The sequence below is a fragment of the Capricornis sumatraensis genome, chromosome 4, assembly GCF_032405125.1.
Source record: "Capricornis sumatraensis isolate serow.1 chromosome 4, serow.2, whole genome shotgun sequence".
NCBI classification, from domain to species: Eukaryota; Metazoa; Chordata; class Mammalia; order Artiodactyla; family Bovidae; genus Capricornis; species Capricornis sumatraensis.
The window spans coordinates 26,062,784-26,084,847 of NC_091072.1; the positions used below are offsets into that span (position 1 = coordinate 26,062,784).

Here is a 22,064-nt window from a genome sequence, read left to right on the forward strand (position 1 = left end):
TACCCACTCCAGTATTTTTGGGCTTCCCCTGTGGCTCAGCTGGTAAAGAATCCACCTGAAATGCGGGAGACCTGGGTTCAGTCCCTGGGTTGGGAAGATCCCCTGGAGAAGGAAAGGCTACCCACTCCAGTATTCTGGCCTAGAGAATTTCATGCACTGTATAGTCCATGGGGTCGTAAAAGAGTCAGACACGACTAAGCAACTTTCACTCACTCACTCACACATTTAGTAAAAATTTCTATGTTCATTCAAGACGTTTGAGTAAATCATACAGCAATTAGATCACAGAACCCTTGAGTAAATACAAGATAAATTGTGTTTTGGGGTTAGAAGAGAAGCTAGACAAAAAAAGCCTAGAAGAAAATGTAATTTAATGTATTAAAACTGTTGAAGAAAATTTTAAGTAAAGTAAAAAGGGCCTGGAAATGGAAGAGTGATGAGGGAAGTATATATTTTCAATAAACTATATTCTCCAAATAGCACCTACTTTGCACATAGTGGATTGAATGTATGCCAACTGCTAAGAGACTGAGGAGGAAATGAGCTCAGTATTTGGAAATCACCTGTTGAAAGGTTTAGACCCTGATTCTATTTTAAAAGATTGTATGTATGTGGTCCTGGGATAGCAAGTATGTTCTTTCTTATACCACCTTCAGCACCTGGATATTCACGGATCAGAGTACCATAATTGATTAGCAAATGTCTGCTATGATTATGGAGTTGGAAGCATATTATTGTGTTTCTTCCCATGGTTAATATGATAACATAAGCTTTTTTCCTGAAAAGATAGTGTTTTCTCCAGAGATCATCTTCTTTTCTTCATGTATAGTAATTTCCTTACAAGTATTGAGGACTTCTAAATTTTTGCTCTATTTTTGCTCTTGTGTTTAAAATGATACTTTCCCAAGTCATCTTTTCTGTTTAAAATTTTTCTTCACCAGGCTCCAGCCCTTAAACTACTACATAAACCTGTGTACAAAAAGTACATGGTTTTGATTGACTTTATTATCAAATAAGTTAATGTAACAGATTGGTACTTGGAATTAATTGTTACTGTAACCAGTTGAAAATTGTGTTCTCTTTTTTGGTGGGAAATGAAATGTTCCAGCTGTATACGTAAAACATAGGAGGTACTAGCTTATATTATGGAGAAGGCAATGGCACCCCACTCCAGTACTCTTGCCTGGAAAATCCCATGGACAGAGGAACCTGGTAGGCTGCAGTCCATGGGGTCGTGAAGAGTCGGACACGACTGAATGACTTCACTTTGACTTTTCACTTTCATGCATTGGAGAAGGAAATGGCAACCCACTCCAGTATTCTTGTCTAGAGAATCCCAGGGACGGGGGAGCCTGGTGGGCTGCCGTCTTTGGGGTCGCACAGAGTCAGACACGACTGAAGCGACTTAGCAGCAGCAGCAGCAGCTTATATGAAATTTATTAGCCTTGAAATGACTGAGAGAGCATGAAGAATGTCTTTTTTGAAAAATCTTTTTTAGTAGTTTTATATCCTTAATTCTAGTGCCTTTCTTTTTATCCAAATTTCATATAGGCAGCATTACTTCCAATTATTTTAAAGGATTTGAGCCCATTTTTTTTCACCATCAACAATAAATTTGGAAAATTGAGCTACAACTTATGATATAATTAACCTGACAAGGTTTTAAAGTTAAATAAGATTTAAAGATGATGCAGTAATACTTTGTAAGTAGGTGTCTTAGCTTAGGCTGGTTCAGTAAAATACTGTAGACTGGATGGCTTAAACGACAGAGATTTATTTCTCATGATTCTGAAGGCTAGGAAGTCCTGAGACTGTTGGACCTGCAGACTCGGGTCTTGGTGAGGACCCTCTTCCTGGCTTGCAGATGGCCACCTTCTCCCTGTATCCTTGTGCAGGGAGAGAAAGCTCTGATGTCTCTTCCTTGTCTTAAAAGGGTCATCAAGGGGATTCTACCCTGGTGACTTTATCTAAACCTGATTACCTCTCAGCCGCCCTACCTCCTAATATCTCCACATTTGGAGTTAAACTTCAATATATAAATTTTGTGGGGGACACAAAAATTCATTCCATTACCATAGGAACTTGGCACAAATAACTATATTTAGAATTACTTTTAAATAAATAAATCAGTTCTTTAATTTTTCATCTAAAACTTAAATTCTTCATATCTGTCGTCATCTTCCCTTTATTAATGTCATTTAGTCAGCAGCAGCGCTAGCACAGCATCCAGTGTTCATAGCCACAGATCCAGGGCAGTGCTAGCCACTAGAATGTTCTCCAGTGATGAAATGTCTTACAATCTGCATTGCCTAGTATAGTACAGTATCTATTAGCACACGTGGCTTTCGAGCACTAATGTGGCTAATAGGATTGAGGAACTAAATTTTAAGTGTTGTTTAACTAGCTGCATGGCTAGTGGTTACCATATTGGGTGGATATAGAGTCTCATTCTCCATGTTCCTAAGCCAGGATCCTTGGAGTTCCATTTATGGAGGTTTTCAAATATCTTTTAGGGCATGTAAACATTTCCATGCCATGAAAGAGAGAACTGAAGTGGTTATCTGGAGATTATAAATTAAGGAGGATGAGGAATTGAGGTTTAGGAAGAGGAAGAAACAGTTTCCATCATCAACTCCAGGTGCTGTAAAATGGCAAAGGTACATCGACCTTTGGGTCTTGCTTGAAGGTGTAACAAAATGTTTCCATTTCTTAAACCATGTTCCCTTATGCCAGAATTTCCTTTAATCAGGGACAGACCTTTCATAATTTAAGAGTAACTTTAAAAGATCAATAACTTGGAAAGAAGATAGTTGTGAAATAGTTGCAGTCAAAATATAATTGAGACTCCCTCCTACTCATACTGTACGCAAAAATAAATTTGAAACTACTTTATAGTACTAGAAGGAACTTCTCTGGTGGCTCAGTGGTAAAGAATCACCTTCCGATGCAGGAGACACGGGTTTGATTGCTGGGTCAGGAAGATTTCCTGGAGGAGGAAATGGCAACCCACTCCAGTATTCTTGCCTGGGAAATTCCATGGACAGAGGAACCTGGCAGGTTACAGTCCATGGGGTCTCAAAAGACTCAGACACAACTTAGTCACTAAACAAGAAGAGTACTGGAAAAGTTAAAACTATAAAACTTATAAAAGAAAAAAAAAACTATGATTTTGACATGAGAGAGATTTTGTGGGACATAGCACTAAATATGAAAGGAAAAAAATAAATTGGACTTCATCAAAATAAAATCCTTCTGCTTTTCAAAAGATACCATTAGGAGGTAACAGCCTTAGTACATATATCTGGCAAATGACTGTATAAAAAGCCTAACTATAGAAAGGACTTCTACAACTTAATTGTAAGAAATCAACTCAAGGGACTCCCTGGCAGTCCAGTGGTTATGGCTTTGTGCTTCCAAAGGCCTGGGTTCAATCCCTGGTTGGGGAACAAGGATTCCATATGCCATGGGGTGCATCCAGAAAAAAAAAAAATCAGCTCATAAAAATGGGCAAGAGATTTGAACATGTGCTTCACAAAAGAAGATATATAAATGGCCAGTGTTAAGTTAAAACCACATGAGATTCTACCTCTCACCTGCTAGAAAAGCTGACATCTAAAAGATGGACAGTAAGAAGTATTGGTGTGAACTTGAAATGGTTGGAACTTTCATACGGCTTGTAGGATTGTAAAAATTGTAACAACCAATTTGGAAGGCAGTTGGGCAGTTCTTGTAAAGTTAAACATAAACTTGGCATGTGACCCAGCAATTTCTCTTCTAGGTATTCATCCTAGAGAAATGAAAACGTGTCCACAAATACTTGTACACTAATGTTAATAGCACCTTTAGTCATGATAGCCTCAAACTGGAAACATCAACAGATAAATGGATAAACAAACAGTGGTATATCCATATAATGGAATACTATTTCAGCCATTAAAAAAATAATGAACTTCTGAAACACAACGACGTGGATTAATTTCAGAAACATACTGAGTGAAAGAAGCAAGACACTGAAGAGTATATACTGAGTGGTTCCATTTATATAAGGTTCTATTAACAGCAAAACTAATCTCTGGTGATAGAAATTATGTGAGTGGGAAGTAGAGGATACAAAGGAACTCTCTGGGCTGATGGAAATGGTCTTAACTTTAGGAAAGAGGGTTGCCTCACTGCATATATTTTTCAAAACTCATCAAACTGTACACTTAATGGGTGCATTGTTGTATGTAAATTATATTTCAATAAAAATTTTAAAAAGTATAAATGGTGCCGTCAGTGTTTTTCTTCTGATATGAGACAGCCAGATATCATAGTAAAGTATTAGATATTGTTAGAGTTTGAAGATAGAATTTCCCCAAGGGTGTAGAAGTAATGTTACCTTTTCCAAGTTAGAATGTAATTAGTACCTAGCACTATGTATTTTCACCTCCATAATGACAAAGTGTTCTGCAACGTTACTTAATATTTTGATATTCTCTGTGACTCTGTATTCAACCATTTATAACTTTCATTATATCAGTTTTAAGTGTTTTATGCAAATAGTTTAATATTAATCCATAAAATTTTAAAAGCAACACTAGTAACTTTTATTTGTTTTTTTAAACTACAACTTAGGAAACTTTTGAGAAGAACTTTGAGAGAGAAACACATAAAATAAGTGAGCAAAATGATGCTGATAATGCTAGTGTATCTTCAACTTGTGAGCCTTTTGCAACAGATGTTCTGGGTAAGCAGATTTTTTTGTAATCTTAGGACATGATTTTAATAAGGTCTTTGAATTGCATTGATAAGGAAAGAAAAGTTTAGAAAGGGAAGGTTGGTAGAAAGAATGTGAACTTAAAACACTACCCATTCATCAGTCTAAATTCAGCCATCTCTTGACTGTTAACTCTTTGACTTTGGGCCAGTCATCTCACCTTTCTGACTTGCTGCATATACTTAGGAATTGGGGTCTTATTTACTATGCTGTGTTCTTGTGGAAAATAAGCAGTTTTCTAGCATGCATAATAGAAGTTCAGAGGAAAGTCATCCCTTGTCAGTTCTGTGAGAAGAGACTCTGAATGCTTAGTTGCCAGAACAATGACATACCATGTATATTAGGCAATTAATGTTTAATAAATGAATGAAATCATTTTTTACTGAATGTTGGATTTCAAAATGAAAATCATCTAATTCAAAAAAAAGAAAAGGTCATCCTCTAAGATCTTCTAGTTAATCAGTAAGAAGAATTTAGAGGTAGCATTGCCTCATCCAGTCACATCTTCAATAAAAATGTGAACTTTGTAATTTATAGTAAGAACTGAAATTTCTTAGCATATATAATCTATCATTGGAAACCCAGGCAACTTTAAGGCATGACATATTGTATTTTTTCCAACATATTTTTTCCATCAGTAGTAAAACAAAAGCTTAGAGGGTCTCATAGATCAGAGAGAAAAAAGCCTCAAGTCCTAAATTTGGAAAGAAAATTAGAGAAAAGAAAGATGTCTAAGTACCTGATTCATTTTCCACGCTATAGCATATCAAAATGTCCTCAAGTATTCGCTCATTCAGACTTCCAGGACACTTAGTTGTTAAAATAATGTCCTGTAACTCTAGTTTTTGTTTATATGATGAAAACAAGATTTAGATGATTTTAAAAGTCTTTTCCATGACAAAAGAAAAGGGTCAAGCCTTGCTGTATTGTTAGGTACCTATCTTTCAGTAAGCAGTAAGTTTTTCTTTTGCCTTACTAAGTATTAATATGAGGACTCTAAACCCTAGCTCTCTCTAGGAGCTCCCATCTATTAAATATTAATACCTATCAAGTCTGTACTGAGCTCATGTCATTATAGAGAAAAGGCACTCTATAGCCAGCCTTCTCCTCCAATTTTACCTACTTTCTGAGTTCTCAAGCGATTTTGAATTGTACCCTGTTTAGTTTCATTAGCTGATACAGTTCTTCAACATTAGCTTTGTCTGAAGTGAGCAGAAGAGAATTTGGAAATCTCATTCTTAGGTCTTGTCTTTACCTTAATTGCTTGTATTAGGTTGTATTATTTACTTCAGAATTAGCATGATATTTTGAAATTATTTTTAGTTGTACTGTTTATGTGAAATAACATATGGACTTGAGAGTCTGAGAGACCTGGGTTCCAATTCTTGATTCTATATTTAACTGGCTGTGAAACCTTGGGCAGTTGCTTAAGCTCTGTGAAAATGAGGGTACTATCATCTACTGTATAGGGTTATTTTAAGGATTAAGTACATGTGATAATACATGCCAAGTACCCAAATAGTACAGTACATGTGGTAATACATGTCAAGTACCCAAATAGTACAGTATCTGAAACTTAAGTTAGTTTTTCTTCCCTATATTCAGACATTATGTTTTTATTAGTGAATTTTATAGGATACATGAAAAAAGTTTGCTTTTATATCTTCTAGAAATATTTCTGTTCTGTACACAGGTGACACTGTGATTCACTTAGATCAGGCATTATCCAGAATGAGAGACTATACGCATATGAAGATGGAGGCTGAAAGCAGTACAGATGTCAGGTGTACCTGCAGGATCATTGAGGATGACGATGGTGCTGCTGACACAACCACGATTAGTAATAATTTGGAAGGTGTGTTCTTGAATTGACTAAAAATCCATATATAAAGAACTATGAACCCCACCTGATGTATAATGGAAATTTTTGGACCACTTTTCTTTTAATTATCAGTGGTACTAGAACTACATGGATGTTCCTTTGTGTTATTTTAGCATAAAATCATCAGAATTCAGTGTTCTTTAGAATTTTACATAAATGTATACATTTCACATCATAGACTTTATTTGCTCATGTAGCATTTTCTCTTTTAAAATAGAAACTCCTGTTATTGAAAATCATAGTTCACAGCAACCTGTGAGTGAAGTTTCTACCATCCCGTGTCCTAGAATTGATACTCAGCAACTGGACCGGCAAATTAAAGCAATTATGAAAGAAGTCATTCCTTTTTTGAAGGTAAGTAATAATTTTTAAAAATAAGTAAGTGTTCTGTTGTATATTTTAAAATTCATGCCAAAGACTCCATCGTAGTAAATAGATAAATAGATAAAAGAAAAAAACTAAAATCACTCATAATTATGTTACCCAGAGATAGCGCCTGTAAATATTTTGTCAATCTTTCTGTAATATTTTGCCCACATACATGTGCATTCCACTTTTTTCAAATATTAATGATACCATAAACATCTTTCTAGATCACTATTTTTCTATTGGATATTTTTTAATGGTTATACATATACACATTGATTCATTATTCATTCAAAAATTTTTGTGGAATACCTACTTTATGCCAGGTGTTGGGACATAATAATGAACAAGTCAAGGCCTTTGCTCTCATGAAGTTTACATGCTAGGATGAGAATATGGATTTAAAAAAATAAGTAAATGTAGAACATATAAGTGGATGTATGTCAGGTAGTCCAACAGAGAATTAAAATATGGTGATGTGATGGTTTGTTTTTGACTGGATGGTCAGGTAAGTCTTCTTGAAGCGGGAACATTTACGCAGAGGTGTGAATAAAATTGAGCTAGATTAAGCTCTAGCTTAAGATCATTCCAGATGGAGAAAGGCCTTGAAGTAGAAGCTTGCTTGGCATGTTGAAGAAACTGGAGTAACGAGTGTATGGCTATAGGAAATTTGTGTGAGATGATGTTGGAATAGGAGGAAGGGCCAATTATGCAGACTGTCATAGGCATAGGTCAAACCTTGGATTTTGTTGGAAGTTCGAAGGGAACTTCTAGGAGATTTTAAGTAAGAGAAACAAAATCTGATGTTTCTGGAGAATTGAAGTATAGGGGTCAGAACAACAGTGAGGAGGCGAGAAATGATCATGACTTAGATACGGGTGTGGTACTAAAGATGGGGCACAGTAGACAAATGGAATATATTCAGCAGATCCTACTAATAGTAGATGGGGTCACCTAAAGCACAGCACTAGATAAGAGAAGGGAGCCTAGAACTAGGGCCCAGGATCAGGTGATCAAACATATAGAGGTTGTGCGAAAGCAGAAGAGCCAGAGTTGACTAAGTAGAACTGCCAGTAGTAAGTTACATGATTGCTACTGTGAGGGTTGAGTATTCATAGAACGGAATTTCCTGTTAATTATTTTATTAGTTCCTGTTGTTAAATGTTTGTGTTTATTCTCTTCTGGTTTATTTTTCACTATCATGAAAAATGCTTAAATGATTTACCTCAATTTAAATATGCATCCCATTTTTTATTTCCTTTGATATAATTTTTAGACATAGAATTTGTAGTTTTAAGCGTATGAATATTTTTAAGGCTTTTGAGACATTATGCTACATTATCCTTCAGAAAGGTTAACAAATTATATTCCTAGCAACAGTGAAACTATGAGACAAGCAGTACCATTTTGTGTTTAATAACAAGGAAGAGGAGAGAGAAGCAAGCATGCAAAGTCAGGACTGTTTTCTGAGATGGGACTCTAACATTCTCATTTAATGGAAATTTAAAAAAATAGAGATGAAAAGACAATCTGTTTATTCAGAGTTGTTGTCATTAGGTTCAATGACAAATATGTTGTCATTAGGTTCATTTCTTACAACCTGCTTGTTCTTGCCAATGTGTTAGACGCTGACAGCAAAAATTTTTGGTTCCGTACACTTACATTTCTTCCCTCGGTGGAAGTAATTGCTTTCTTTGGAGTATTTTGAGAGAAGAGAGAAAAACAGTTCTAGGAGCTCTTTTCTCTGAAGAGGCTTGATAGCCAAGAGAGGAAAGAGGATCCATCTGTCTACGCCCAAATTATTGCATATAGAAACGAAAAACCTTAGCCTCTTCCTGAGCACCCGCAGCAGCACCAGATGGTTCTGTCTCTGCTTCCTCTTCTAATCATTCAACTCTCCTGCTAGCATTACTGGTGCTTCGAAGGCTTTGACACTTGCTGGTACTTCTGTCTAGAATGCTGTTTCTTCACATGCCTGCATGGCTTTTTCCTTTGAACCCTGAAGTCTTTAGTCAAATGTTATTTTTTTTGGTGAACAGATCTCTCCTTTCCTTACCTGCTTTTCTTTATCTTCATAGTGCTTGTCACCTTATAACCTATTTAATATTTGCTCATTGATTTTGTCTGTTTCCCTTGTTACATGTAAACTCCATGAAGTCATGAAGAGTTAGATCAGAGATGTTAATCTGTTTTGGTCACTGTCTTACCAGTGCCAGGAATAATACATGCACGTAGTAGTACTCAGTAAATACTTACTGAATGTTAGTAAGTGAATTGATCTACCAAATCTTGACTGTGGTTTTTAAACTAGTCAAGTATATAGGTTGAAAACTGTTGGCCTACAGGATCCAGATCAGATTCAGCATTGCTCATAAAACTTCTGCAGCCTGATCCCAGCCTCTTAACTGTTCCTTCCACATGCCTTGTATCCTGCTTGACAGTGTTCAAAAAGGCACATTGCCCATGTTAACTTCCTATGCCCAGAATGGCCTTTATCCTTCCTCTGTTGGTCTTCCTTCAGGATTCAGCTGAAATACTTTTGTATATATTTCCTGGCAGAATTTCTCCTTCTTCCCCCTGCTCTTGGGAAACTTGGTACCTGTCTTTATTAGAGCACTTATGACAAAGTGTTGCAATTTTCTGCTCTGTACTGCGCCAGTAGAACAAGATCTTTCGCAATTTCTTAGTTCTTACCCTCAAGAAGGACCTCAGAGACTAGATAAAAGGAATTTGAGGCTATTAAACAAATACATCAATTTCACCAATTATTTTTGTGCCTTTATTAAAATATATTTTCACCACCTAAAATATTTATATTCCTATAAATTATAAGAATATATACTGTTTTATTCTATTTAGGTTATTGCTTACTTCCATCTTAGCCATAAACACAGTATTGCCTTTTTTCTTTTACGTTTTTATGTTCATGTAATGCAATAAATACTTTTAAATGTGTCTTTTTTGTTAAAAAAAGTATATTGGTAGTGATATTTATTTGATATGTATAATTATTTTCTAAATGTTAAAAAAATATAAATAACTTACCTTCATGTGTAGGGAATGAAACCATCTCAGAAATTTTGTTGCATTGGCAATTTTGTGTCTGATTCTATTCTTTCATGAGGATTCCCTTGCTAAATTTATCACTTCAGAAAATTTCTGAGGCCAACAAAATTAGTAGAACTAACGATCTGATTTCAACTATTTTATTATGTCTCATTTCACTTCAGATCTTGATTTTTTGGGGGTAGACTTCAGAGGGCTGCTCGACATCTTCTAACCCACAGGATGTCAGCAGTGCCAAGGCTAAGGAAAGTTAGCAGATAACACAGGAAATTTGGTGGAAGGTGAAGTACAATTGTGCGAGTAGTTGAACTGAACTGCAAACAGGCATACAGGCGATATGGACACTATGGCAGGAATAGTTCCTTAAAGTACAGAAAGGAAGTAGTGGAAAATGTTGAATCAGCCAGTTTCTTTTTGGCTATTATCTGCTTCGGTGAATCAAAATTTGCAAACCTTTTAATGTACGTAGTGGGGAGTTGGCTGTTCTTATGAACAAAGTCTCTAAATGTGCTTCTAAAAGTTGAGGAGCTTATGCAAGAACAATACAATTTCATATATCATGTGGATTAACACTTTTTATACAATAGGTAAGTTATATCTTAACCAACTAGAATTTTTCTCAGGAGCACATGGATGAAGTATGTTCTTCTCAACTTCTAACCTCAGTAAGACGCATGGTTTTGGTCCTTACTCAGCAAAACAATGAGAGCAAAGAGTTTGTAAAGTTCTTTCATAAGCAACTTGGAAGTATACTACAGGTAAGAGTTTGTACTTGTATGACTTACCAGTATGTACCATGTGATTAGGACTTTTTTCCCTCCATTTTCTGGCATCCATTTGGGATGATGCTGTAATACATTTTAGGTTATTCCTTACTTAATTAAAAAATACTGTATTAGGCCCTGTGTCTTCATTCAACTTTACCATCTCTAAGGCTTTTCCCAACTCTAATAAAATTTTGTTTTGATTTTTCCTCTACCTAAGAACAACATTTCAAGTTTGAAATGTGTAGAAAGTATTCCTTGGTATGCTCTAAAATAATTTTTCTTTCTTTCTTTTTACCAATCTGGGAAATTGTAGAAGTTGGAAACTATTGATAGTAGAGACTTCCTGGGCTGTAACAGTAACTAAATTATGTAATAGTAGTGGATCATAACTGGGGGCAGGACTAGCAAGAGTCCTGCTTAGTAGTATTCTTAGTAATATTAACCTATCGTTTTTTAGCCTATCTTAGACATTAGTTTTAAGTTTTTCAGTACTAAAAAGTTCTAAAATTGTTTTTCCCTTCATGAGTATTATAATTCAAATTTGTTCATCGGTATTTCTCTACCCACAGGTAAAGTTTGCTATAATCTTAAAGTGATTTGGTTTATCTTTGAATAGGATTCACTGGCAAAATTTGCTGGCAGAAAACTGAAGGATTGTGGAGAAGATCTTCTTGTAGAGATATCTGAAGTGTTATTTAATGAATTGGCTTTCTTTAAGCTCATGCAAGATTTGGATAATAATAGTGTAACTGTTAAACAGAGATGCAAAAGGAAAATAGAAGCTGCTGGAGTGATACAGTCTTATGCAAAAGAGGTAAATGACATTCATTTTGATATAGAAATAGTTGTAATTAGTGTATAAATGTCCTTGATCTTTATGAGTAAATAAAATCATACTTGACGTCACCAAAGCAGGTTTTTTTTTTGTTGTTTTGTTTTTTTTTGTAAATTGAGTTAATCAGATTATAAGTCAGTACCTAGACCAGCCACTTACTGAATCGCAGTAACAGCAGTGGCTCAAGATCAAGAATGCTCAAGACAGGAACAGGTGGCAGGGGATTGTCAAGTATCTACTTCATGTTATGGCCGCTTATCCAGAAAAGAGAGGACTGGGATATGGCCGTTGGCCAGCTGCCTGCCGTGGCTGTTGCCAATCACAGTAGATGCCCCAGGAGTATTAGCACCCCAGCCAACACACATGCTTGTTAGGACCTTGGTTGCACATCCCTGTAGCTCTTATGCCGTGTTGAATTAGTCTTGATCACATATGAAATTGGATGTTTTTTCCCCTCAGCTGAGGCCTCAGTTTGGTCACTCAGCCATGTCCGACTCTTTGCAATCCCATGAATCACAGCACGCCAGGCCTCCCTGTCCATCACCAACTCCCGGAGTTCCCTCAAACTCACGTCCATTGAGTCGGTGATGCCATCCAGCCATCTCATCCTCTGTCATCCCCTTCTCCTCCCGCTTTCAATCTTTCCCAGCATCAGAGTCTTTTCCAATGAGTCAGCTCTTTACATGAGGTGGCCAAAGTATTGGAGTTTCAGCTTTAGCATCAGTCCTTCCAAAGAACACCCAGGACTGATCTCCTTTAGGATGGACTGGTTGGATCTCCTTGCAGTCCAAGGGATGCTCAAGAGTCTTCTCCAACACCACAATTCAAAAGCATCAATTCTTCGGCGTTCAGCTTTCTTCACAGTCCAACTCTCATATCTATCCATGACCACTGGAAAAACCATAGCCCTGACTAGACAGACCTTGGTTAGCGAAGTAATGTCTCTGCTTTTGCATATGCTATGTAGGTTGGTCATAACTTTCCTTCCAAGGAGTAAGCGTCTTTTAATTTCATGGCAGCAGTCACCATCTGCAGTGATCTTGGAGCCCAAAAAATAAGTCTGCCACTGTTTCCCCATCTATTTCCCATGAAGTGATGGGACCAGATGCCATGATCTTCGTTTTCTGAATGTTGAGCTTTAAGCCAACTTTTTCACTCTCCTCTTTCCCTTTCATCAAGAGGCTTTTTAGTTCCTCTCCACTTTCTGCCATAAGGGTGGTGTCATCTGCACATCTGAGGTTATTGATATTTTTCCCGGCAATCTTGATTCCAGCTTGAGCTTCTTCCAGCCCAGCGTTTCTCATGATGTACTCTGCATATAAGCTAAATAAGCAGGGTGACAATATACAGCCTTGACATACTCCTTTTCCTATTTGGAACCAGTCTGTTGTTCCATGTCCAGTTCTAACTGTTGCTTCCTGACCTGCATATAGGTTTCTCAAGAGACCTCAAGGTCAGGTGGTCTGGTATTCCCATCTCTTTCAGAATCTTCCACAGTTTATTGTGATCTACACAGTCAAAGGCTTTAGCATAGTCAATAAAGCAGAAGTAGATGTTTTTTCTGGAACTCTCTTGCTTTTTCCATCATCCAGCGGATGTTGGCAATTTGATCTCTGGTTCCTCTGCCTTTTCTAAAACCAGCTTGAACATCTGGAATTTCACAGTTCACATATTGCTGAAGCCTGGCTTGGAGAATTTTGAGCATTACTTTTCTAGCGTGTGAGATGAGTGCAATTGGGTGGTAGTTTGAGCATTCTTTGGCATTGCCTTTCTGTGGGATTAGAATGAAAACTGACCTTTTCCAGTTCTGTGGCCACTGCTGAGTTTTCCAAAGTTGCTGGCATATTAAGTGCAGCACTTTCACAGTATCATCTTTCAGGATTTGAAACAGCTCAACTGGACTTCCATCACCTCCACTAGCTTTGTTCGTAGTGATGCTTTCTAAGGCCCACTTGACTTCACATTCCAGGACGTCTGGCTCTAGGTGAGTGATCACACCATTGTGATTATCTGGGTCGTGAAGCTCTTTTTTGTACAGTTCTGTGTATTCTTGCCACCTCTTCTTAATATCTTCTGCTTCTGTTAGGTCCATACCATTTCTGTCCTTGATCGAGCCCATCTTTGCATGAAATGTTCCCTCGGTATCTCTAATTTTCTTGAAGAGATCTCTAGTCTTTCCCATTCTGTTGTTTTCCTCTATTTCTTTGCATTGATCACTGAGGAAGGCTTTCTTATCTCTCCTTGCTATTCTTTGGAACTCTGCATTCAGATGCTTATATCTTTCCTTTTCTCCTTTGCTTTTTGCCTGTCTTCTTTTCACAGCTATTTGTAAGCCCTCCCCAGACATCCATTTTGCTTTTTTGCATTTCTTTTCCATGGGGATGGTCTTGACCCGTCTCCTGTAGTGTCACGAACCTCCACCCATAGTTCATCAGGCACTCTATCTATCAGATCTAGTCCCTTAAATCTATTTCTCACTGCCACTGTATAATCATAAGGGATTTGATTTAGGTCATACCTGAATGGTCTAGTGGTCTTCCCTACTTTTTTCAATTTCAGTCTGAATTTGGCAATAAGGAGTTCATGATCTGAGCCACAGTCCAGGAGCCACAGCTCCTGGTCTTGTTTTTGCTGGCTGTATAGAGCTGCTCCATCTTTGGCTGCAAAGAATATAATCAGTCTGATTTTGGTGTTGAGCATCTGGTGATGTCCATGTGTAGAGTCTTCTCTTGTGTTGTTGGAAGAGGGTGATTTCTGTGACCAATGCTTTCTCTTGGCAAAACTCTATTAGCCTTTGCCCTGCTTCATTCCGTACTCCAAGGCCAAATTTGCCTGTTACTCCAGGTGTTTCTTGACTTCCTACTTGTGCATTCCAGTCCCCTATAATGAAAAGGACATCTTTTTTGGGTGTTAGTTCTAAAAGGTCTTGTAGGTCTTCATTGAACCGTTCAACTTCAGCTTCTTCAGTGTTACTGGTTGGAGCATAGACATGGTTTACCATGATATTGAATGGTGTGCGTTGGAAACGAACAGAGATCATTCTGTCGTTTTTGAGATTGAGGCCTACCAGGAGGCTTTTCCCCTAGACACCAGCACCCTTTTCTTGACTCTCTAATCATAAGAGGAAAAACAAGTCAAGACCCAAAACAAAGAGATTACCCTTCTTGCAGAAATCTAAAGTAGATAAAATCAGTCCATCTTTTTCAAGCCTTTCATAATGTTTTTCTTCTAGACATAAGTTTCAGATACTTTCAGCCATTACTTAGAGCTTGAAGAAAATAGAACAGGATGATATGATAAAAGTGATAGAGAGGACTGCTTTAGATGGCAGAATCAAGAAGCTTCTTCAGGGGATGAAATGTGAGCTAAGCTATGGAAAGGCAAGGGTTTATAATGAAGATGAGAGGAGAGAACTGTTAAGTGTAACAGTTCAGGCAGAGAGAACCATTAAGTGTAAAGACTTTAAAGCAGGATTGAGTGTTTTGGGGAAGAGAGAGAAACCAGGGAGGCAGGAACACTTTAAATGAGGTGAGCCTGTAGGAGATGAAGTCACAGAGGTATATAGGACAAGTTTGTGAAATCTTAGAAACCGTATCTTTTATTTTATTCTAAGCATGATGGAAACTCATAGGAAAGTTTGAGAGAGAGGAGTGTCATAATCTCAGTTTAAGATTTGTCAGGCTTCGTTATTGAGTAGGAATTGTAGGTGAATAGAGAGAGAAGCAGAGAGACTGCTTGGAAGGTTGTTGCAGTTGTCCGCTTAAGAAATGTCTCAGCTCTGGTGAGTAAGAAGTGTCTCAGCTCTGAGTGTGTAAAAGCAGATACATTAGGATGATTGAGTCAAATGCAGTGTAGTAGTTCAGATGTGGGTAATAAACATATAGTACAGGCTGATTCTGACTTGTGCATTTCGGTGGATGAAGGGCCATTTACTGAGATTAGGAAGACTGAAGCAAGACGGGGTTTTAGAAGGAAAGGAATCAAGATTTTTGTTTTGGATTTAGTAAGTTTGTGATGTCTCTTAGATATACAAGGAGATGTCAGGTAGACCGTGTTGCTTTTTGGTTTTCTTCATTTAAAAGATTTATTTAATAAGAATTGAATTTCTATTTCTAAGAAAAACAGTAATATCTTTGGATGATGGTTTAAGAATGCAGGATTTGTTAAAGTTTACTGAGTACTTAAGTGTGATAATGAATGATCACCCCTGAATTCTGCCTAACCGATTTGCTTATAGGCCAAAAGGATTCTTGAAGGAGATCACAGTTCACCTGCTGGAGAAATTGATGATGAAGACAAAGTATGTGCTAATTTAGTGGCTTTTGAAACAAAAGATTAAATAATTTTAGTAGCTTTTACCTTAATGGTAGAGAGCAAAGTAGATCATAAAATATCCTTTCTTCTCACAGAGTTTTATTTTCTTTTAAAAACAACTAAATTTAAAATCATTTTTATATTTTTAATTAGATAATGACTTACTAATTTTTATGATAGACTTAACTATATACCTTTAAAAAATGTACTTTAAGGAATTAATTACTCAAATTTATTTGTGGCTAGGACAAGGATGAGACGGAAACAGTTAAGCAGACTCAAACGTCTGAGGTTTATGATGGTGACGGCCCCAAAAATGTGAGATCTGATGTTTCTGATCAAGAGGAAGATGAAGAAAGTGAAGAATGTCCAGTGTCTATTAGTAAGTCTGAAGGCTCATGCATTAGTTCTTTACAGATCACTTACTGAAACAGTTTGTTGGAATGGAATGAATATAGAATTAGGTGTCACACAGCGCTGAATTTCAGTGTGACCCTGTCTAAATTACCTGTCCTTTCAACATGTTTCCTAGTACTTACGGTTTTGAAGATTTCAGATACTGTATGTGGAGCACTTATATAATGTAGGCATGCAATAAGTGGTAGCTGTTACAAAGTAAGTGCTGAAATTTTTACTAAAAATTGTGTGTTAATCGACTTAGATTTGTCCAAAGCTGAAACTCAGGCTTTGACTAATTATGGAAGTGGAGAAGATGAGAATGAAGATGAAGAAATAGAAGAATTTGAAGAGGGACCTATAGATGTGCAGACGTCACTTCAGGCTAACACTGAAGCTACAGAAGAAAATGAACACGATGGTCAGGTATTCCAATGCAGACTCGCACACTCTTCACCAGTCTTCCTGTGACACCTCAAAGCATGTTCTTTTTAAACATGTTAAAGTCAACAGCTTCCCCATTCTCATGAATACAGACTTCTTTAATATCCTTATTGAAATCTAAAACACTTATTATTTTTTTTATTCAGCAATGTTTTTACATTTAAAGCACTTAAAATATTTTAATAATAAGTCCTGAAAACTATGTGATGACTTTAGATTTTTATTTTTAACTTATGTTTTTTCTAGTTATACATGGAAGTAGTATGTAACAAAATAAAATCATTCCCCTTCCTATCCTCACCTCATCCTGCCCCAGAGGCAGAACTTGGTATGATTTCTTCTGCTGTTTACCCTCTATCTGAATAATATGTGTGTGTATTCATTTATTCATGTATGTGTTAGACATTACCTTTTGAATTCTGTTATAGCAGGTGAAGACTCTCAGGTCACATATGGTTCCTCATTTAAGCATGTCTTTGATTAAATCTGTATTTAATCAAATATTTAGATTTAAATGAACCATGCAGATATTACTGGCTGTTGAGCTAAGCAAATGGTGTTTATTGCTTAGTCTTGTACGTTTTTTTCACCTGAATTTAATAATTGTCTCAACTTTTTATTTATTTTCTTTAATCACATACTCAAGTGCTTGCTCTGCCCACCAGTAGCTTAATAAATCTCTCAGAATTTTCTTCATGAAACAGTCAGTTTTGTCCTTTCCGGAGCTTTCTTCCTTCCTGCTCCATTCTGGGTTTGTCTCTTGTTTAGACCTGTGGATAGCTACCAGCTAGGGAATCCCCTCTTTTGTACTTTTAGGTCTCAGTATTTCTGTGTTGAAAATCATTTCCGCTCAGGTCTTTGAAGGCCTTTCTTAGTTCTGATTTTTCATATGTGTCCTTTTTTCTTTGTAACTCTAGGTGTTTTTTTCACCTGGAGTTCTGAAATTTTACAGTGATAATATACACTGTTGCAGGTCTTTTTTATTCACTACTCTAGGTTTACTCAGTTAATCTATAGCATGTTTTTCAGGTTTGGTAAATTTTCTTCAATTTCTTCCTTACCATTTTCTCTTCTTTTCTTCTGAAATAAATGTTATCAGATGTTAATTAGCCCTGTTTTCTCCTTTTCATTTTATTGACACGTTGATCTGTTTTATTACTTGCTGGGAGATTTATTTGACCTTAACTGTATGATGATATTTTCAGTTCAACTGTCATAATTTTAATTTCTAAGTACTTTTTTCTGATTGTTACTTCTTTTTAGTACCCTCTTACTTCATGGGAGCAGTATTTTCTCATACCCACACATAGAGGCTTTCAAAAGCCAGTTGGAATTCTTTTGGGCTTTACTGTGGGCCAGCCAAGTAGATAACTGATAGAAAATCCTAAATGTCAATTCCTATTGGAATAGTTTAATCTCTCCAAAGTAGGGAGGGTCTGCCCATCTCCTGCCTGGTAGGAGGTCCCTTTCCTTGGCTATTGGTGTTCTGAACTTGGATGTAGGCTTAGAGCTGAGAGTCCCACCATTATACAGCCTTGCACTAGATCATTTGGACACTTTATCCTGTCATTCATGCTTTCCACAGCCTGTCCCTTCCATGGTGGCCCCCTGGTCTGAGACTCACTAGCTCATTTCCTCCAAAATATAATTTGCCATGTTCTGTGGAGCCTGGGGAGGGAATCTTAATGTCCACGTTTTTCTTACGCTTCAAACAGCTGTCAGCACCTCCTGCTTGTCACCGACTCTCTCCCCACCACTATGTCCCTTCCTTCCTAGAGTCTGGGGCATCCAATTATGAGGTGAATCTTCAGTTTTCTCTCTTCCTACAGAAAGCAGTTAGCTTGTTCATCCTTCTCTCCTTCCCTTTAGTTAACATCTACATATAAGCAAGTATCTTTTAGTTTCATTTAATATAGAGTCAGGTCTGAAAAAAAAATAGTAAAATCTATAATACTCCAGTTCTTCGTGTTGTTCTGAAGTTAAGAATAGTAAACTTTTTAAACCTAGCCATCTTGAAATTGCAACCACAGCCTTCTTGAAACAATTCTAGAAGATTATTTTTAAATTTCCTTGTATGAAGGTCTCAGGTTGGAAATACCATCCATCTCCTGTATAGTGACTATATATTTAGATCCCACTATTAAGACGTTATTTTTTCCTTCTAGGTTCCACAGCATGATTTTGAAAAATCATCAGAAAGCAAAAATGTCCCATCAGAACAAGAACCCACTACTAGTAAAGGTAAGAAAAGTTTAAAATTTCCATGTTAAAATTATCTGCAGTGTCCTTTATGTGCTTAAAAACAAAGAAATCTAAATTCTCAGCTAATGGAAATTCGAAGGTATTTTGGACCTGATACATGTCTTTTTTCTCTCCCTAAATCGTTTGTAAAAAATGCTAGGGCTTTGTTTCTGCAAACAGCTGTTAAAGAAAAGTTGACAAATATTTAAACACAAATTTTGTAAGGAAAGTAGTCTGATTATACATTTATACATTTTAGTCTTTATTTGGCGCATTAGTAAAACTTAATGATGGTTGCATAACACTAATGTTAAGACTTTCTTTTGATGACAGGTGACCAGGATAGCACTCCTGTGAAGCCCTGTTACCTCAATATCGTGGAAAATGAGCAACCTTTAAATAGCAGTGTCCAGAAGGATACTTTCACTACCATCGACTCGTCCAGTCAGCCTAACCCTTTGCCTTTACCTTTAACTGAAATTGAAACCCTGGTGCCTAGAGTCAAAGAAGTGAAATCTGCTCAGGAGACTCCTGAAAGTTCTTTGGCTGGAAGTCCTGATACTGAATCTCCAGTGTTAGTGAATGACTATGTAGGTATCGTGTGCATTTCATTTCTCTGCCCCTTTATTCATTTGCAGGTTAACATTTCTAGTATGTAAACACAACTCCACTTTGTGTTTGGGTTTAGAAACTGTTGGAGCATTCTTATTTCTCATTCAGACTTATTTTAAACTCAAACAGAAGAGTGATAGTGAACCAATATGACCATTTCAAAACCTATAATTCTACTTTTCATAGTTTTGAGAACCAAAGAGATAAATTGTATGTGGTAACCTTGAGAGTTCATTTGACAGCAGTAGAGTCCCTCTCTATTTATAGTGAATGACAAAAAAGTAAGCTAGCACATTTGCATTTATAATGTAAGTAAGTTAGTTTAGTTTTTCTCTGGACGTTTGTTTCAATTTAATTTTATAGCCAGTCTTCTTGCCTGGAAAATCCCATGGACGGAGGAGCCTGGTAGGCTGCAGTCCATAGGGTCGCACAGAGTCGGACATGACTGAGCGACTTCACTTTCACTTTTCACTTTCATGCATTAGAGAAGGAAATGGCAACCCACTCCAGTGTTCTTGCCTGGAGAATCCCAGGGACGGGGGAGCCTAATGGACTGCCGTCTATGGGGTCACACAGAGTCGGACACGACTTAGCAGCAGCAGCAGCAGCAGGTTGTTTGTTGGGTCCTTGGGTTGTGTATGTTTTATATACTTTCTCTTGTGGGTAAAAATGAAGGGATTTGTAATAATGTACCTTTAAGTCTAAACAGCATGTTTCACATATTTTTTAATCAACATCAGTTTTCTTCCAAAAGATATGTTTATAATATAATTTCAAAGCTTCTCAGCAAAAGGAGGCTTATAATATTTCAGAAATAGTAGAAAGAGTAACTATCTTAATTGTTTTATTTGCTTCACTAACAGTAAAATTTTCCATTGAAAACTGTAAAAGTCACTTATTAGGTTTCTTATTGTTATTATTTGATGAGTGCATAGAATTGCTACAGAAGGCATTTGCTCAAAATTTACTTGAAGTTAGATCATAGAAGGTCCTGAAAGATTTTGGATTTTGGATTTTAGGCAGGGAACACTATTAAAGGTCTTTGTGTAAGAAAGTGAAATGGTCAGAGTCACGGATTTGGAAGATGAATCCGATGACTGTATAAGAAGTGTTGTTGAGGAATCAGAGTTGAGAGTCTCCATTATCATATAAATACAAATTGAGCTGAATGAGAGAGGAATGGGTGAGAAATGTTTCAGGAAAAAGAACTTAAGGTTTCCACTTGGGTAATTGGTAGAATGATGATACTATTAAAAATCAAAGAACTGGGAGGAAACGCTACAGGTTTCAGAAAAACAGTGTGAGGTGATTTTTAATAACTTTTGTGAATTACTAAATTCATACCTCATCTTTCTATTTGAGCTTCCAGAGTTGATATCGAAAGTCTAGGTTTCCTTATATTCTTCTGAGTACAGCTCTGATGCATTCTGTTAACATATCAAGAGATGAGGGTTGTTGTAATTATTTTAGCCCTCAATGTAACTACTACTGTTTCTTCCTTTAACCTGTATGAATGGGCTCTTTGTAAAATGGGTGCCCAGAAGCTTCACTGTCTGCCCACAGGTACAAGTGGGCAACCCTTCATGTTGAACTCTAGATTTCTGTTCTACTCATTGAGCTAAATATAGAAGAAAAGCAAATACGACAGAATTACTGACATCTATACACATGTGAGAATCCACTTTATCTCTTGGCATGGATGACTTTGGTTTAGATCCAGAGATAGAGTGGATTGCCTTCATTAAATATAATTTGTTAATCTTATAGGAAGCAGAATCTGGTAACATAAGTCAAAAATCTGATGAAGAAGACTTTGTGAAAGTTGAAGATTTACCACTTAAACTGACAATATATTCAGAGGTATTTCGCTCTTTTTAATTACAGTTGTTATCTAGCAGATATTGTTAAGATGAAAAATGATTTTGTATTTTTCATTTTCATTCTACAGGCAGATCTAAGGAAGAAAATGGCAGAAGAAGAACAGAAAAACCACTTATCTGGTGAAATATGTGCAATGCAGACTGAAGAATTAGCTGGGAATTCTCAGACACTAAAAGAACCTGGTAAGAGTTAGCAGTTTTAATCATATCAAACTGAAAAGTTACTGAATCTTGATACCGTCATTTTGTTTTAGTTTTTAAAATGTGCTACTAATACCTCGAAGATAGAAGCCAAACATTAGAAGCATAATTCTATAAAAATTTTAGTTCTACTGCCCAATTTATAAAATAGTACAATCAGATAATTTTTTCTATTTTTAGTTTTAAAGTGTAATAGATGCACATGGCTTAAGAAAGAAAGGTACAGCGGAGTTAGTGATGATTGGCAAGAGCCCATTGCTTTTAATCATTGGTTTTCAGTTCTTTTGGAAGAGGCCCTTTATAT

At 36.6% G+C, this 22,064-nt stretch overlaps 1 protein-coding gene across 18 annotated transcripts in view; it reads left to right on the forward strand.

The window, feature by feature from the left end:
• The window catches only part of PCM1 (pericentriolar material 1), a 77,432-nt gene that overhangs the window by 52,287 nt on the left and 3,081 nt on the right, over nt 1-22,064 (forward strand). For 6 of the 18 annotated variants that reach the window (XM_068970230.1, XM_068970223.1, XM_068970232.1 and 3 more), the window contains 12 exons: nt 4,615-4,726; nt 6,450-6,611; nt 6,856-6,992; nt 10,694-10,828; nt 11,454-11,651; nt 15,910-15,972; nt 16,233-16,368; nt 16,648-16,808; nt 18,992-19,067; nt 19,401-19,657; nt 21,447-21,539; nt 21,628-21,742. In XM_068970230.1, the coding sequence (XP_068826331.1) occupies nt 4,615-4,726; nt 6,450-6,611; nt 6,856-6,992; nt 10,694-10,828; nt 11,454-11,651; nt 15,910-15,972; nt 16,233-16,368; nt 16,648-16,808; nt 18,992-19,067; nt 19,401-19,657; nt 21,447-21,539; nt 21,628-21,742 (1,645 nt within the window). Of the gene's footprint in view, nt 1-4,614; nt 4,727-6,449; nt 6,612-6,855; nt 6,993-10,681; nt 10,829-11,453; nt 11,652-15,909; nt 15,973-16,232; nt 16,369-16,647; nt 16,809-18,991; nt 19,068-19,400; nt 19,658-21,446; nt 21,540-21,627; nt 21,743-22,064 lie in introns of all 18 variants that reach the window. The other 12 variants (XM_068970225.1, XM_068970233.1, XM_068970228.1 and 9 more) reach the window with 4 other exon arrangements.